Source organism: Pantherophis guttatus, chromosome 17, assembly GCF_059756535.1.
Source record: "Pantherophis guttatus breed Tessera chromosome 17, ASM5975653v1, whole genome shotgun sequence".
In the NCBI taxonomy this organism is placed as follows: Eukaryota; Metazoa; Chordata; class Lepidosauria; order Squamata; family Colubridae; genus Pantherophis; species Pantherophis guttatus.
Window position 1 is genome coordinate 2,287,791 of NC_142079.1, and position 17,108 is coordinate 2,304,898.

Sequence of the window (17,108 nt, forward strand, 5' to 3'; positions counted from 1 at the left end):
GGTACACTATTCTTTATGAAATATACCTTGACCATTGATTCTATGTTAAGTTCGTAGTATTCATAAACGCCACAAAAAAAGAGTTTGAATCACTCAAATTGGTTTTGTAAGTAGTTAATTCATTATTTTTCAATTTCAAATGTTAATTCCTTTCTGCAGTCTTGTGTGGCCCAGGAGAGGCGGGCAGCTTCTTGGTTCTTGACTGCAAATTCTTGCTTTGCGGAGATTTGTATCCGTGGGTTGGTAGAACATCTGGCCAAGAACATCTGGGGGTCTGTTGGTTAAGAAGACCACAATTCACACAATATTATCCAATCTGATTTCTTGAGTTTGCTGTTTTCTAAATTGCACATTGGGTTGAATGGGCTGTGCTCAAATGTGCTACATTATTTCCCCACTCCAAAACTTAAAAAAATAAACCACATTTGCAATCACGCGACCCCAGGACACTGCAACTGTCTTAAGGACCAGTTGCTAAGTGCCTGAATTTTAATCATGGGGACGCTCCAATGGCTGTAAGTGGAAGGACAGATTGTAAATCATTTTTTTCAGTCTCCTTGTAACTTCTTGTCGCTAAACAAATATAGTAGCTACTGGTAGCTGTATAGCTGGTTGAGTTTGATCTTCATGTGTTATATGAACCCAACATCTCTTATTGTTCCACGGTTTCTGTCAATACTAGATGGCCTACTGAATAAACTACGTAGCACACTGAATTGTAAAGCGCGGTTTATACACCACAATTGGTGGCGTCACAAACACCAATGCCAAACCAACAAGCAAAGTCATGATTGAGTGCAACGGATGAACCGAGCCTTACTTTTTAAAAAACGGTAACCTTTTAAAACTCCTCTGATTTCCAAAGTTAAAACTTACTTGGGCTAATTTTGGAGAACTGGATGTGGGGAGCCTTCGGCCAGCCGTGGTGAAGAAGGCCGTGTCTGATCTCGCACGCATCCCGGGATCTAGATTCCTCCAGCTGCTTTCACTCGATCGCAGAGGAGAAGGCGGAACACTAGACGGCGATCTCCTGGAATCTCTTTCTGTGACCATGGACGATCCTCTCTTGGCCCTGGGTGCTAATTTCTTGACCATAAGCAAGCAAAACTGTCTTTTCTCCTCCTCAAGTTCTCGCAGGCGGCTACGTTTCTGCTGTTCCAGCTTCTTTAGCATCTGTGGAAGAAGGAAAGGAGAGAGGGAGAATTGCAAGAGGGAGTACCATCAAACCAGGAGATGCTTCCTGCTTCAGGTAAAAGGAAATGTTGACTGTCATGGTCTAGACATCAAGAATCAAAGAGGTGGCAGATCCTGTAGATCAGTGTTTCTCAACCTTGGAAACTTTTAAGAAGTGTGGACTTCAGCTCCCAGAATTCTCCAGCCAGGGCTGGTTGAAGAATTCTGGGAGTTGAAGTCCACACTTCTTAAAGTCCCGAAGGTTGAGAAACATGGCTGTAGAGAAAAAGCGGGACATTTAACATGGCGTAAATAGACAACCACCAATTTCGGAGTCACCATGTTTTGTCCGCTGTTGCTGGTATATCTCTGGTTGTTGAAAACTATTAAATTTTGCCAGCCTCAAATCTGTTCCCACCAGCTAGCCAGTGTGTGGCACACAGGTTCGAGCAGAGGACTACAAATGGCCAGACCCAAATTTATGTCTCCATTTCACCATTGCCTTGACTTACTTTTTCTCATCCCAAGCCTAGCACGGCTGGGAGGATAAAATATGTATTATTCAAGCTCTTGAAGCTGACCTCTGGTCTACAAATAGAATAAAGACATAATAAAGTTGATATTTCACATTTAAGTGGCAGGCTGAATCTTTAAAACTCCCGACGGTTGGTGAAAATTCCCCGGCAGTGAAAATGGGTCGCCTTACCGTGGCTAACTCCTTCTGTTCTTTGATAATCCTATTCTTCACTTGCTGAGGGGCCATCAAGAAATCTGCAAGGCAAAGCGAGTAGAAAGAATCATTCTTATATAAAAACATCAAAGAGATTTTGGGATCGCCGCCAATGGCCATGTTTGCTCAGTGTTAATTGAGTCACCAACAGCCGTACAAAGGTGCTAAAAATCTTGGAACGGGGTAGAAAATATGGTAGATGCTTCTCTTTTGAAGTGTCTGGGCTCGGAGTGATCTACTGGCAGATGGCAAAAGAGCTTGCTTTCAATAAGGCACCCAGGGAAAAAGGATATCCTGGTTTATCGCTTGAAGGCGGATGGATTAATTCCCACACGCTGGGCATCAGCTAAACATTGACTAAGGGCCTCAGACTAGTGACCCTTAATTTTTTTTACAACAAAGCTCCAAAGATGTCCATTTTTTATTTTCATCTTGTTTACTTAACACCCCGAGTGTGTTTAGCACTGGGCATTCTGCTCAAAATTTGCAATTTGAGCTTCACATCTGCTAATTTTCTTAGCTTTAGCTGTTATTGGTTGCATTTATTATTTTTGGCACTTCCTTGTTTTTAAGGTTTTTTTTTTTTTTTAATGAGGTCTTCTTTAATCTTTTGGTTCTTCCATTTTTTTTCTTCCTTTCATCTGTTCCAGCTTACTTGCATCTGATCTCAGTTTGCCAATCTTATTTTTTCAGCCTGGTCTTCCATTTTGATGACAAACTGTTCAGTTTTTTTTTCTTCTTCTTTGTTGATTTTTGCATCCCAAGTATTCAGTTATACCTGCAGCTGTGCTGTACATGAATTGTTTTTAGCACCATTATTACTATCACGGCACAGAAAGTATTTTCTCTCTATTGTCTTGAATTGGCTATGCCAGGGATGAGTTTCTGTATTCGGCTGTGATTTTATTCCATGGTTACGCGGAGATTTAGACCAACACAAATAAATAAAGGTTTGCAAGGCATTCCAGCTGTGCTTTGGCCTGTGACAGTAGACACAGCAATTTCAATGATGCGATCAGAAATCCAGAACTGAATGCGTATCTCCTAGAGAAATGTAAATTATTCTATCCTTATTTTGCATTTTATGTTACCTCCTGGGAGTTACTTATGAGCAAATCTGTTTGCTCAGCTGCTATTTGGGGGCTGTTATTGCTATTTTTTTTTTTTTTTATGTTTCAATGGCTTTTCACCACTTATACACTGAGATAGGCATGAATTGAAATAAATGAATAAAATAAGTTTTAAATGATTTTGGGGACGTGTTTTTTTAGTATTATCAACGTCCTTTACACAAAAAATGAAGAGGGTGGATTCATTTTTAAGCAGCAAGAGCGACTGGGAAAGGAGGAAATATAGATGGTGAGTTGGAGTTTAAAAAAAATCAATTTTCACTGCTGTGGCTGATGGGAACTGTCATCCTGTCTATCTGAAGCAGGGTTACTCCACCTTGGCTCCTTGAAGCCATGTGGACTTCAACTCCCAGAATTCTCAGGGGCGAAAATCGGCCGTTTCTAGGCGGGAGCGTCTGCGAAAGGAACGATGGGGGTTGTAGGGCAACCCGAGTGAGGAACATACCATTCCCACAGTGGGGGGAGGGCAGTAACAAGAAAGGGCCTCTTGTGTTGTTTTCTACCACTTTTACCACAGACGCGCATTTTTTCCCTCTTTCCTTAGCTTCCACTCGCAACGCAACGGGAGATTTCAGTCTTTTTTTTTTTAACCCCTTTTGGCGCTCCCTCAGAGACGACCTGGTTCCTCCCGGCCGTCTCCATAGCAACCGAGGAAGGCGGCGGGCAAGATGGCGGCGGCTGAGGCGAGAGGCGATCCTGAGGCCCCGAGTGGCCCGTCTTAGCCTCGCCATGAGCCTCCGGGGGATCCTTTGGGGGCTGCTGTGGCTGTTTCGGGCCTGGGCCCAGGATGGGGAGCAGGGTGGGTGAGGGGAAGGTTCAAAGGGGGTGGGGGGTGGGGGTGAGGTGGGCTTGATCAGCGATGGGCAGGCAGAAATCCAACAGGTGCCGCTTTATGCCAGTTTCATGTCTTTGTGGTTTAGTTCTGCTTGCCTCGCAGCCATGAAATATCTTCCTCCCTTCCTCCTCTGTCCTTCCTCCCGCCTTTGCTTTCCTCTTTCCCATTCATTTTCTTTTCCTCCTCCTCCTCTTCTTTCTTCCATCCCTTCCATCTTCTTTCCATCCTCCCTCCCTCATCTTCCTTCCTTCCATCTTTCCTTCCTTCTTCTAACCTCTTTCCTTCCTTTCTTCCAATCTTTTTCCTTCCTTCCTCATCTTCTCTTCCTCCCTTCCTCATCTTCCTTCCTTCCTTCTAACCTCTTTCCTTCCTTCCTTCCAATCTTTTTCCTTCCTTCCTTCTTCTAACCTCTTTCCTTCCTTCTTTCTTCCAACCTATCTTTTTCCTTCCTCATCTTCTCTTCCTTCCTCACTCATCTTCCTTCCTTCCTACTTCTAACCTCTTTCCTTCCTTCCTTTCTTCCAACCTATCTTTTTCCTTCCTTCCTCATCTTCTTTTCTTCCCTCCCTCCTCATCTTCTTTCCCTTCCTTCCTTCCTCCCTCATCTTCCTTCCTTCCTACTTCTAACCTCTTTCCTTCCTTTCTTCCAACCTATCTTTTTCCTTCCTTTCTCATCTTCTTTTCCTCCCTTCCTCATCTTCCTTCCTTCCTTCCTCCCTTCCATCTTTCTTCCAACCTATCATTATTCTTCCTTCCTTCCTTCCTCCATCCCTCCCTCCCTCCATCCCATCTCCTTTCCTTCCTTTCTGCCCTCTCATTTCCCTTCCTTCTTTTTTCCCAACCTATCTCCCTTCCTTCCCTCCCTCCCTCTATCCCTTCATAGTCATGTTCACATGATCTGAATGAACCCATGTTCAGGATATGTACAATACGCAATTTTCTGAGCTGCGGGCTGAGTTGGTATAATAAACATGCTGAAAGGTGGAAATCCCCTCGTATACACACACTGACAAAGTTTAGCTTGTGTCATCGTGGCTAAGTCTCTTAGGGAACATAGCTAAGAGAGTTTGTGAAATAGTGCTTTATTTTTTAATGTCCCTTGATTGGATTTTGTTCAGGCTGTCCTGCATTAACAACATCCAAAGCCTTCAGTAAATTGCAACCAGTTCGGTGTGCTCAAAAACATTGGTGTTAGCAACTCACCTCTTTTAACTTCATTTTTGTAACTCTGAATGATGACACAAAAACACAATCTCCAAAATCTCCTATGGCGCCCTAGATTTCCCTAACGTTTACTGATGGTGAAATGAAATGATGAAGAAATTGACACTTTAGGGAGAAAAGGTTTTGCCAAGATTTAATGAGTGATACCAATATGTCTCAAAAAATGATACCGATTTCCCTGTTTAGATTTCCAACCTTCGTTCATCCACATGTCCGGGACTGTGGTCACAGCTTCTTTGACCAACAGCCGTGTAGATACGTTCTCTCTCGCTGTGGCAGATGATGAAACGGGTAAGCATCCTTCAAAACCATTTTTGGGGCGACCTCAGGAAGCTCTGGGACTCCAAAGAGCATGGAGAAGAAATTGTTTTCTCTTTTGGAAAATGAATTAACCTTACTCTTCCTAGCGGGAATGATCCTTGAGAGATGATAATATACCGTATTTTTCGGAGTATAAGACACACTCCCCCCCCCCCCCATGGATGGAAATGTCAATGTGTTTTATACAGCGAATATTGCAGCGGGGGGAAGAGGGGGGTTGGTGTGGCACTGATCAGTTGTTCTAGAACAGGCCACAGCAGCGGTGGCAAACAGGTCGCGGTGGCAAATGGTTGGCGGTGCCGAATGTGCAGTGCTGAATGGGCTGCGGCGAACAGGCTGTGGCAGCAGTGAATGGGCCACGGCGGTGAACAGGCTGCAGCAGGGGTGAAATCCAGCAGGTTCTGACAGGTTCTGAAGAACCGGTAGCGGAAATTTTGAGTAGTTTGGAGAACCAGCAAATACCACCTCTGGCTGGCCCCAGAGTAGGGTGGGAATGGAGATTTTGCAGTATCCTTCCCCTGCCACACTCACCATTCCCACCAAGCCACACCACTCCCACCAAGCCACGCCCACAGAACCAGTAGTAAAAAAAATTTGGATTTCACCACTGGGCTGCGGTGAACCAATGATGGATGCTGGGAGGCAGAGGCAGATTTTTTTTTCTTGTTTTCCTCCCCAACAGCTAGGTGCATTTTATAGTCCGAAAAATACAGTATATGATAATGCATAATCCAATCTGGGTCGGTCATTGGGACTAGAGGCTTAGTCTTCTGAGCTTTCAGACTCAAGCTGGAGCCCATCTTCAGGGAACTTCTCTCACCAGAATGTATGCTTTGGGCTATTCTATGCATCATATTTATGTGGTGTCTGGTTGGGTGTTGCTTTTTAGTTGCTGATTTGAGTGTTGATGACTATTAAGTTGTTGGCTGTTATTTCCTTGTGCTGCCAAGTCTTTGGCTCCTGAGTATTTGATAAGCTGGTGGCAAATCAGCCCTCCTGTTGACTGACAAGGGGCCCCGTTTCCCAGGTTTCAGTCATTTCCCTGGCTATTTTTGTACCTGCTCGTCCAACAATCTTAGTAGCTGTGAAATTGAATGTATGTCCTTGCTCATTGCATATGGTAATGTTCTCTGTTCTCTTCTAGGATTGTTGCCCCTTTCAGACTGTAGTGGTAGAAACCGAACAGATGACTGGAGCTTGCAAGTCACACATCAAGGGGTGAGTAGAAAAAGTGATTCTCCTCTTAACTTGGCCAGCAAAAGATCTTAGATCAGCTTCTTAAGTATCTCCTGCGAATCTCTTTCCATAAATTCTTGACCTAGATTCCCTCCCTTTGGCATTTTTTAACAATTGTAGTAAATAGAGACCCAAATAAAATATTGCTGTTTTATCCCTGATGTGGGCTTAATATTCATAGTTACGTTGTAATTCATAAATCTCTCTCGGTTAATTGCCAACTGACATATTTTGCATTTCAGAACGTTTCCAAGGTGACGGTCTCCTTGACCAGGCACCTGCAACTGTGTGTCTCAAATGCCACCGATTGCTGCGTGGAGGCCCTGTGCGTGCTTCAAAGTTTGCAGGTCTCAGCATGTCAAGGGACAAAGGTCATGGCCCGGTTGTTAATCCAAGCGGAAATATATGCTAATACATCTTCAGGAAACCTAACAGGAAAAATAGAAGGTATTTCATTCCTTCTGGCTGTATGCTGACTTTCACGGTCTCACACTACAGCTAGGATCTGGATAAGTTGCGATTATTTCAGCTTTGGTTGCAACGTCTTGCTCCAGTGACATTTTTCAAAAATGATATTCTTCCAAAAATGGTGTCTTGCATGAGTGAAAGAGAAGCACGAGTTTATATAATCAATCTGATAGAAGAGGATATTTGTCACTCAGGGCTAAAATATGGGGTCCTTGGTGATCTCTTGAGTTTGGTGGCTTCCTTGCAGACATTTGATTACCAAACCAGGTCACATCATCAGTGTTAGTAAGGGAGCAAATCCTACTCCCTTTGCACTGATGATGATACTTAGCTTGGTAATGAAACATCTGCAAGAAAACGATCAAGCTCAGAGATAACCAAGGACCCACATTATAATTGAATTATAAGGCTGCCCAGCTCAGAAATTTCAGCTGGACTGTAAAACAAGTTTAGAAATCAGTAAGCTTCCAGTGAATGAGGTGATTGAGATTATCTGCACTTTATTCATCTCGAAAGTCATGTTGACCTTTAGATGTTTTCAGCATAATGTATGCAGCCAGTCAGCAAAATGTGGTTTTGCACACTTATTTTGCATGCATAAGGAGGCTTTAATTGTTGAGGAGAAAGAAGGTGTTGAAAGGAAAAGGCATCTCTTGAACTTAACTCACCAGTTTTCACTTTTTTCTTCTTTAATAGAGAACGCAACGATGATCCCCAATCAAGTGTTTCACCCGTTGGGCTCCTGTCCTTGCAACCTCACGGCAGGAGCTTGTGATATTCAGTGCTGTTGTGATGAGGTACCAATTCTGCCTTTAATTTCTATAACCCTTCATTCTAAACCTCACCCAAGAAAGCTGACATTTCTGAAACTTTGGCCCACTTCTTTAACTGCAATTAGTTCTTTGAGATGCTTTTTGAACCAAACGATTTAATAATAGATTTCACGAAAAAAGCTCTTCGATGGAAAAAGATGGGATGAACTTTCTGGATTAGGAGTAATGGATGGAAACTAACCAAGGAGAGATCCAATCTAGAAATAAGGAGAAATTTACTGAAAGTGAGAACAATGAATCAGTAGATGGTTTGCCTCCAAATATTGTGGGTGTTCCAACACTGGAGGCTTTTAAGAAGAGATTGGATAACCGTTTGTCTGAAGGGGTGTAGGGTCTCCTGCTTGAACGGGGTTGGACTAGAAGACCTCCAAGGTCCCTTCCAGTTCTCTTATTCTGTATTCTGTTCAAAGGCCTCCTCCCACATTACCCCTGACTCTTATGAGGCAATAACCTTAAAAAATGTCCTTATACCTAGCTCAACGTTTTTATGGCCTAGCAGGAGCTGCTGAGACTAGCAAAAGTATTCCTTTAACCCTCCTCTCAGTTCTCAGAGGCTGAGATTGAATTGAGAATCTTCTGCATGTCATATAGACCAGGGGTCTCCAACCTTGGCAACTTTAAGACTTGTGGACTTCAACTCCCAGAATTCCTCAGCCAGCAAAGCTTCACTAAAGCTGGCTGAGGAATTCTGGGAGTTGAAGTCCACAAGTCTTAAAGTTGCCAAGGTTGACATAGGCAGTGTTAATCGACAGTCTTTTCCCTTAAGATTTGTCTGTGAAGCTACTCAGTCATACTAGAATGGCATCAGGCTGATCCCAGCTCTGCTTCTCTCCCTAGGATTGTACCCCAGAGATGAAGCAGCTTTTTGAGGGCTCCTGTTTTGAAGGGGTGTTTGGCGGAGACGTCAATCCCCCTTTTGACCAGCTCTGCTCTGTCAAATCTGGAATCTTGGCCCCTGACTGGTTTCCCTTCCTATGTGTGCAGTCTTCCCTTAATAATTCTCCTTTCCTTGGATACTTCTATGATGGTTCTACGTAAGTATGGAAACTCCTCAGAGGTTTAGCAGTGTGGAGTTGTGAAACCAGCATTAGATAAGCAGGCCATCTATTTCTATAGGACAGTGATTTCTCAACCTCGGCTGCTTGAAGAGGAGTGGACTTCAACTCCCAGAATTCCCCGTGCTGGCTAGGGAATTCTAGGAGCTGTGGTCCACCCGTCGTCAAGCAGTCAAGGTCGAGAAACATGGCTATAGGATGTGTGTTTGGCCTGAATAATTACTGTCCTATGATTTCACCTTGCAGAGCAGTTAGTTGTATTAGTGATTTGCCCTTTATATACGCATTTATATTTTATATATATTTTATATTCCTGTCTCTGTAAGTGTGAGGCAAAGAGTTCTTCTTGTGTCTATCTTTCCCCCAAGGCAGTGATGTTGGTGAGGTCAAAATGAATGTGTAGCACCTGGTTTTAATTTGGGGAGGGGACAACCGTGGTTTTTAGACGGTGACTCCCGAAAATGACAGCAAAATATTTAGATTTCAGTTCAGTTTGCATTGTGTCTGTCTCCTTGGTGGGGCAAGGCTGGGAATCCCCACATCTTCTATTGTACAGATTATAGATTGATAACATTTATTTGCAGTTCTTCATCCCGGGTGTCTTCCTTTAAGCTTCCATTGCAAACCACCCCAGGAAAGCTTTCAAACGGTTACAAGCAAGGAGATCCCATCCTGACTGTTCAGAATGACTATTTTACAGTTCCACAGGTAAAGAAAACTCTCTGGTTTCTTTTTTGTACATTAAAGATGGTTTCCCCCCCCCCCCCCCCCCCCCCGATTGGGGAAAGGGGGAATGACACAAAAATAAACCGGATATCCTATTCTTCTCGTGTCATCCAGCCATTCATAGCTGGCAGCTGTGCGAGAAATGCTCCCGTTTCCTTCCTTCGGAATATTGAAGCCAAATGTACGGCTACATGCAAGGAAGCAGAGAGCCTCATGTCAAAGATCGCGATAAACGGCGGTGATGGAGGTACAGCGGTTTTGATTGCCAGTTAGAGATCTGTGGTCTTGCAATTTTTTTTTTAATGCAAGTGCCTAATTCTGCTTTGTGGGACGTGGTGGCTCAGTGGCTAAAATGCTGAGCTTGTTGATCAGAAAGTTTGACGGTTCGAATCCCTAGTGCTGCGTAATGGGGTGAGCTCCCGTGACTTGTCCCAGCTTCTGCCAACCTAGCAGTTCGAAAGCAGGTAAAAAATGCAAGTAGAAAAATAGGGACCCCCTTTGGTGGGAAGGGAACTGTTCCATGCGCCTTTGACGTTGAGTCATGCCCGCCACATGACTGCTGTTGTGGTTCCCCTTTGCCAAAATAAGACAAATGCCAACAAATGTGTTAATACAGGGAGTTCTTGACTTACAATAGTTTGTTTAGCGGCATTGTAAAAAGTGACTTATGACCATTTTTCACACTTACAACCATTACAGCAGCCCATGGTCACGTGATCAAAATTCTGAGGCTTGGCAACCAACTCATATTGATGATAGTGGCAGTGACCTCAAATCATGCGATCCCCTTTTGCGACCTTCTCACAAGCAAAATTCAATGGGGGAAGCCAGATTCACCTAACAACCGTGTTACTAACTTAACAACAGCAGGGATTCCCTTAACAAATGGGGCAAGAAAGGTCGTAAAATGGTGCAAAACTCACCTAACAAATGTCTCTCTTAACAGCAGAAATTTGGGGCTCAACTGCAGCCGTAAGTCGAGGACAGCCTGCATTAGATCTTCCATCATAGTTTTGCCGCTAATCCCTTTTTTCCTTTCCAGATAGCATCAAACCAGAAGTGACCTACGAAGACAGGAGTTCTGCCTCACTCCCTTGTGCTGGGAAAGGTAAATATGCGTTGAGCGAGTTTTTTTATACGTAGTTATAACCTGTCTTTTGAAAAGGTTTAATGAAAAAACTGCACATATATGACCTATAACAGTGATGGCGAACCTTTTCGGCAGCGAGTGCCCAAACTGGAATGTGTGTGTGTGTATGTGTGCGTCGGAGTGCCAGAAATCTGAAGACCAGCTGGCTGGCGCACGCATGCACACCAGCGAGCTGGTCTTCAGGCTTCTGATGCTCCAGCGCGCATGAAGACCAGCTGGCAATGGTACGCATGCCCACAGAGAAGGCTCTGCGTGCCACAGGTTAGCCATCATGGACCTATAACCTATACGAGAGCTTTCCTGTGTTCAGAATGCAGAAATGTGACCTTTGCTGAAGATTACATCGTCGTATGGGAAGGCAAAAGAATAAAAGAACTGAAGATCAAAGTCCTTTATGGAGGAATGTGTCCAGAAGGTAGTTTTTTTATAGTTCTCTTAGTCCAGTTTTTATTTTTAACAATACTTACTTTTCAGCAAACAAAAGATTACTTGTGTGATTTGGAATCAGTTGTCCTAGCTGTTGTTTTCTTTCATTGGCTCTAAAGCATCCTTGCCTTCTTCAATACATATCTAAAAATGGCTTTCTGTGTGTGTATGTGTGTATGTTCCAGCATAACTCTGAAATGCCTCGAGCAATTTCAACCAAACTTGGTACATAGATGACTTACTTTCTGGAAAAAAATACTGTGGGGGGTAAGATACCCCTAACACCCCTCGGGGTATGTGTGTATGTATGCCTCTCCAGTTTACATTTGTCTGTTTCCCATTTTGTCTTCGCTAGAAATGATAACACAGAAATTCACACTCACGTTTGTGAGCGCCGACGCTACAAGCATGGAAGAATTCTCGGGGAACCCAGGTGGGTGATGTGACTTTGGGGTGCAGAAGACCCTCAGTGGCAGATTGATGGTCAGCAGGTGCTGATATTTCGGTTTATTTTTGATCATGTAATTTGTTGGGGAATCGGTGGCATTTGGGAGCTGGACTATTTAGCTGACCTCTGATGGTTTGGGTGACACCCGAGAAACCCACCTCTTCCGTTGACACGCAGCCAAAGAGTTTCTTTGAGGAAAAGAGTGTGGGCTGCTTACTAGCTTGACCCGTTCTAGAACTGCAATGGCCATAAGTGTGAAAAACTGGTCATAAGTCACTTTTTTTCAGTGCCATTGTAACTTTGAATCAGGGGTGAAATGCTCCCGGTTCGGACTGGATCACCTGATCCAGTAGCGGTGGCAGCGGGTGGTTCAAAGAACCGGTAGCAAAAATCCCTGCCCCCCTCCCCATGCCCAGCTGAGCCGCGTGATCATCAGAGGCTTTTTTTAAAAACTTTTAAAAGCATTTTTTCTATAACCTCTTTGGCTGAAAAAATGTTTTTAAAAGAAAAAAAAGCCTCTGACGATCAGGCAACTCAGCTGGGATCGTCAGAGGCTTTTAAACACATTTTTTTACAACCTCTTTGGCCGAAGAGGTTGTAGAAAAAATGGTTTTAAAAGTTAAAAAAAAAAAGTTGGCCACGCCCACCCAGTCACATTACCCCCCCACCAACCCAGGCCCACAGAACCGGTAGTAACCAATTTTACATTTCACCACTCCTTTGAATGTTCACTAAATAAACTGTTGTAAATCAAGGATTACCTGTCTACTACTGATAGACCCAGTTCTACAGCTCCGAGGGACGGTGTCAGAGGTGGTATTCAACCGGTTCGGACTTGTAGCGCAGTGGTTCTCAACATGTGGGTTGGGACCCCTTTGGGGGTCGAATGACCCTTTCACAGGGGTCGCCTAAGACCATCCGAAAACACATATTTTCAATGGTTTTAGGAATAATTTTATGGTTGGGGGTCACCACAACATGAGGAACTGTATTAAAGGGAGTAACATGTGAAACCTACTGCTGGATGGTGTGCATAAAATTTGGCATTTGTGAGACCGTTAGCTCTAGCAAGACCGATCTCTCTTATTCTGCAATATTACCTTACCGGATACATTCAAAGCCTGCAAAATCTTCTTTTCTTTACCTAGGTTACCAGCTTGGCAAGCCAGTTAGAGCCACCAACCTGACTTCGTTGGCTCCTGTTACCAGCCTAAAACTTTGGAAGCCCGGTAATCTTTTTAAACAAACATTATATGATTGCAAGAGGAATAAAACAACATCAGACGTTGGTTTCTCGCTGCAATGTTCATTTGGGGCTTCGCTCATATTTCTGTGCAGGAGAGGGGGGTAAAAGTGATTGGAGTTGTATTTGGCTGAATGAAATTTACGAATTTATTCCGTGCTTATTTTACCCATGGCAAATATAGCGTTCCTATCCTCAAGAACAAAAATTATGAATATTATTTTGTAGGTTTGCTTTTCTGTGAGAGGCTCCAGCAAACAATATCAAGTCTAATTTTAAAAATCTTTCCTTAAGAGAGTCTTAATTCGCAAGGAAAGATGGACTCTAGTCGCACCTTCGTCACTTCCCTTTGATTTGTTTGATGTTTGAGAAGAGAAAAAGTCCATTTCTAGATCCTTCTGTTTAAATACTAGAACAGCGCTATAGGAGTTTGAAAAAAACAATTTCTCAACCAGATATATCTCCATTACTTAGTTGGCGAGAACTTGTGTTCATCAGCAAACCTGACCCCTCTTTTGTTTGGATTCAATTCCATTTCCGGATGCATTATGGAAGTCAGCCTTGCAGACAACTGCACGCAGTTGAGGTGAGATGAAATTAGTAAAATAAAGGTAAAGGTTCCTCTCGCACATATGTACTAGTCGTTCCTGACTCTAGGGGGCGGTGCTCATCTCCGTTTCCAGGCCGAAGAGCCAGCACTGTCCGAAGATGTTTCCGTGGTCATGTGGCCGGCATGACTCAATGCCAAAGGCGCACTGTTGGAACGCTGTTCCCTTCCCACCAAAAGTGGTCCCTATTTTTCTACTTGCATTTTTTACCTGCTTTCGAACTGCTAGGTTGGCAGAAGCTGGGACAAGTCACGGGAGCTCATCCCGTTACGCGGCGCTAGGGATTCGAACTGCTGAACTGCCGACCTTTCTGATCGACAAGCTCAGCGTCTTAGCCACTGAGCCACCGCGTCCCTGTTTGGGATGGAATTCGTTTCTTCTTAATTTTAAAAGAGGGAAGACGTTCTAATTTTACACTGAAATAAAAGGAAGCTTTAAGAAATCCACATTGATTTCTGGAACCTGGTGTTTTTTCTTTTCAATATAACAAAACGAACACTTCATTTATACATCGCATGCCTGTTCCTTTCCAGAGAGGACGTTGCTGCAAGACTGAATTCCTTGGTGCAAGTGAGCCACGTTGGAAAAAGAGGCAACGCCCGTAAAAACATCTCAGATGATTGGGTGGAAGTCATCCGTAAGACAATTTAGAACCCGCCAGTTAATTGACGGTTTTTAGTTTGTGTTTAAAAGCATTACGATCCTCTTTATTTTTTGTTGTTTGTTTGTTATGAAAACCATGGTCTAGACCAGGGGTCTCCAACCTTGGCAACTTTAAGACTTGTGGACTTCAACTCCCAGAATTCCTCAGCCAGCTTTGAGTTGAAGTCCACAAGTCTTAAAGTTGCCAAGGTTGGAGACCCCTGGTCTAGCTAACAGGAGAACCACAGGTATAAAAGATAATTGGACTTCTAAATTAATTTAAAGTTGGACGTTGGCATTGTAAATCAGTTGAACTATTTTGAGGAAAGTGAAGTGAATGAAGCAATCCTGTCTTCATAAAACTCTTTGTTTGTTCATGTTTTCTCTTTTAACGTTGAAAGAAAAGGATAAATTGCTGAGCCATTTGATTGGTTACCCTTCTCAGCCTATATATTTTTGCGGCTTACAGGATTAAATGCCTCTTCCAGTGCAAACACAAGTGAGGGGCTCTTAAGAGGAATCTGTCCTGATGTTCCTGCCCACCTGAACATTCAGATCATCACCGCTGATGTGGGCGCAATAGAAGGAATCCCTGAAGAAGAGATACTTGGGGTGCAAATCAGGTGTGTACAATCTTACTCGCATTTGCCAAACTCGGATCTCTTCATGGTCCTCGGTGGTTTCCTCCACGTTTAAGAAAAGATTTCTCTTTCCACATATACTTCTAATTTATTTAGTGGTGTGGTGGCCTAGAGGTGGAGCTCTCGCCTCACAATCAGGAGGTTGTGAGTTGAGTCCTAGGTAGAGGCAGATATTTCTCACTCTCGACACACTGAGAATATATCAGCTGAACAAAACTCCACATTGGCAACAGGAAGGGCATCCGGCCAGTAAAACAGTCCGCTAGCTCCATTCAGTTGCCCAGACTCCACCCCGCAAGGGATTATGGGGTCGTAATCCCTTGCGGGGTGCGGGAATTCAGATTTTGCAATATCCTTCCCCTAGGAGTGGGGAGGGAATGGGGATTTTGCAGAATCCTTCCCCTGCCACACCCACCAAGCCACACCACACCCACCAAGCCACGCCCACAGAACCGGTAGTAAAAAAAATTGGATTTCACGACTGGCCCATATCACCCAAGTTGAGGTCTAGCATTATGGCTGTTTATTTTTGCTGCCATTCAGGATGCTTCTTAGAAAAAAAAATTCTGCTCTAATGAGCGCTAAAATTAAGAATTAGAGTTGTCCTCTTTTATAATATTACTAGGCTAAAAAAAAAATGGCTCTCTTCACATTAGAAAGTTGATGAAAATCAGATAGGTGACAGGGCACGGCCTTCTGCAATGCAGCTGCAATTCCCATGTCCAGTAAAGACTTCTCTCTTTCAGTTTTTCAACAATAACTTGGCACGTTCCCTGTGCCCTGGTTTGTCCAGAGAACGTGACTTCCCTTCCCATCTCTGCTGCAGTGCAGTTTATTAAAGTACCTGCTCAGCCCCCAGTGCCAAAGACAAGGTAAGCCTTGGATGCAGACGAATGGAATGGGATGGAATAGGAATGCAGGATAGGAATGGAGAATAGAATAGAATAGAATAGAATAGAATAGAATAGAATAGAATAGAATAGAATAGAATAGAATAGAATAGAACAACCACTTTGCTTGGCGATGGAAATTCCGGTCCCAATGATGGTCATAAATCCAGGACCACCTGCCTAAGAGAAACTCTCTGTCGCTTTAAGCGATGATCACTTTCCTGGCACAGCTTTGCCCTTCAAACTTTTAAAAAATTCTTTTCCAGATTTCAAATTAACTACACAGAGTACGACTGCAGGAGGAACGACGTCTGTTGGCCTGAGCTTTTTTATCCCATGACCCGCTACTACACAGGTAAAAAGACGGCCATTTGGCCTTTCACTTGGCCAATAAAGAATTCTGTTCTGTTCTGTTCTGTTCTGTTCTGTTCTATTCTATTCTATTCTATTCTATTCTATTCTATTCTATTCTATTCTATTCTATTCTATTCTATTCTATTCTTCCGCCCTCTCTTCATTGCATCGTCCCGTTTCTAAATCTTTGTCTCCAACCCCTTTTCAGGAGAGCCCTATTCTCACACCCTTGCCAAAGGCCTGGTGCTGGTTTTCTTCGTCGTCCTGGCAGTGGTGCTGAGCGGTCCTTGGAATGGGATCTTCCGCCTGTGGAACAAGCCCTGAAAAACCTCCGCGTCACCGACAGATTTTTTTGTAATGCTTTTATCATGCACATCTTTTATGGAAAAAGTAGAGGGGGAATGTGCATTTCCCCACCCCCCCCCCAAGATATATTTTCCTAAAAAGAGAGAGAGAAAAAAAGACAGAGAGAGAGAGGGAGAGAAAATAAAATAATGGACAAAACTAAAACTGTGTTGTGGTTTTTCAGAAAAACAAGCAATAAGGGAGAGCCCATGCAATGCGAGATGTGATTTGGATCATACTGCTTTATTGGGTGTCCCAATTTTGGGAACTCACAAGACTTCTGGACTTCAACTCCCAGAATTCTGGGAGTTTTATGTCTGTAAGTCTTTAACTGGCTGGGGGAATTCTGGGAGTTGAAATCTGTACATTTTCGTAGACCAGTGTTTCTCAACTTTGGAAGCTTGAAGATGGATGGACTTCAACTCCCAGAATCCCCCAGCCAGCGCTGCTGGCTGGGGGATTCTGGGAGTTGAAGTCCACCCATCTTCAAGCTACCAAGGTTGAGAAACACTATTGTAGACTATAAATCTGTAAGACTTATAGAAATCTGTAAGTACACTACATTTATTGTACGTTGTACAATAAAGTAAACTCTTAAACTTTAACTGGCTGGGGAAATTTTGGGAGTTG

At 43.5% G+C, this 17,108-nt stretch overlaps 2 protein-coding genes across 2 annotated transcripts; one reads left to right on the plus strand and one right to left on the minus strand.

Moving 5' to 3' along the window:
* Positions 1-98: 98 nt before the first annotated feature.
* Positions 99-3,556, minus strand: LOC132711924 (uncharacterized). The gene is made up of 4 exons (XM_087880401.1): positions 3,479-3,556; positions 1,880-1,944; positions 877-1,173; positions 99-274 (listed from the first exon to the last, which is right to left on the minus strand). The coding sequence occupies exons 2-4, from the start codon at positions 1,934-1,936 to the stop codon at positions 143-145; spliced, it is 486 nt and encodes a 161-aa protein (XP_087736527.1). The 5' UTR covers positions 1,937-1,944; positions 3,479-3,556; the 3' UTR covers positions 99-142.
* TCTN2 (tectonic family member 2) lies at positions 3,445-16,643 on the plus strand. The gene is made up of 18 exons (XM_060691876.2): positions 3,445-3,832; positions 5,279-5,383; positions 6,558-6,631; positions 6,892-7,096; positions 7,814-7,914; positions 8,788-8,984; positions 9,590-9,713; positions 9,846-9,978; positions 10,774-10,839; positions 11,192-11,296; positions 11,663-11,740; positions 12,904-12,984; positions 13,473-13,584; positions 14,140-14,243; positions 14,718-14,871; positions 15,636-15,761; positions 16,046-16,134; positions 16,342-16,643. Exons 1-18 carry the CDS (start codon positions 3,763-3,765, stop codon positions 16,455-16,457), a joined length of 2,040 nt encoding a protein of 679 aa, XP_060547859.2. The 5' UTR covers positions 3,445-3,762; the 3' UTR covers positions 16,458-16,643.
* The last annotated feature ends 465 nt before the right edge of the window (positions 16,644-17,108 follow it).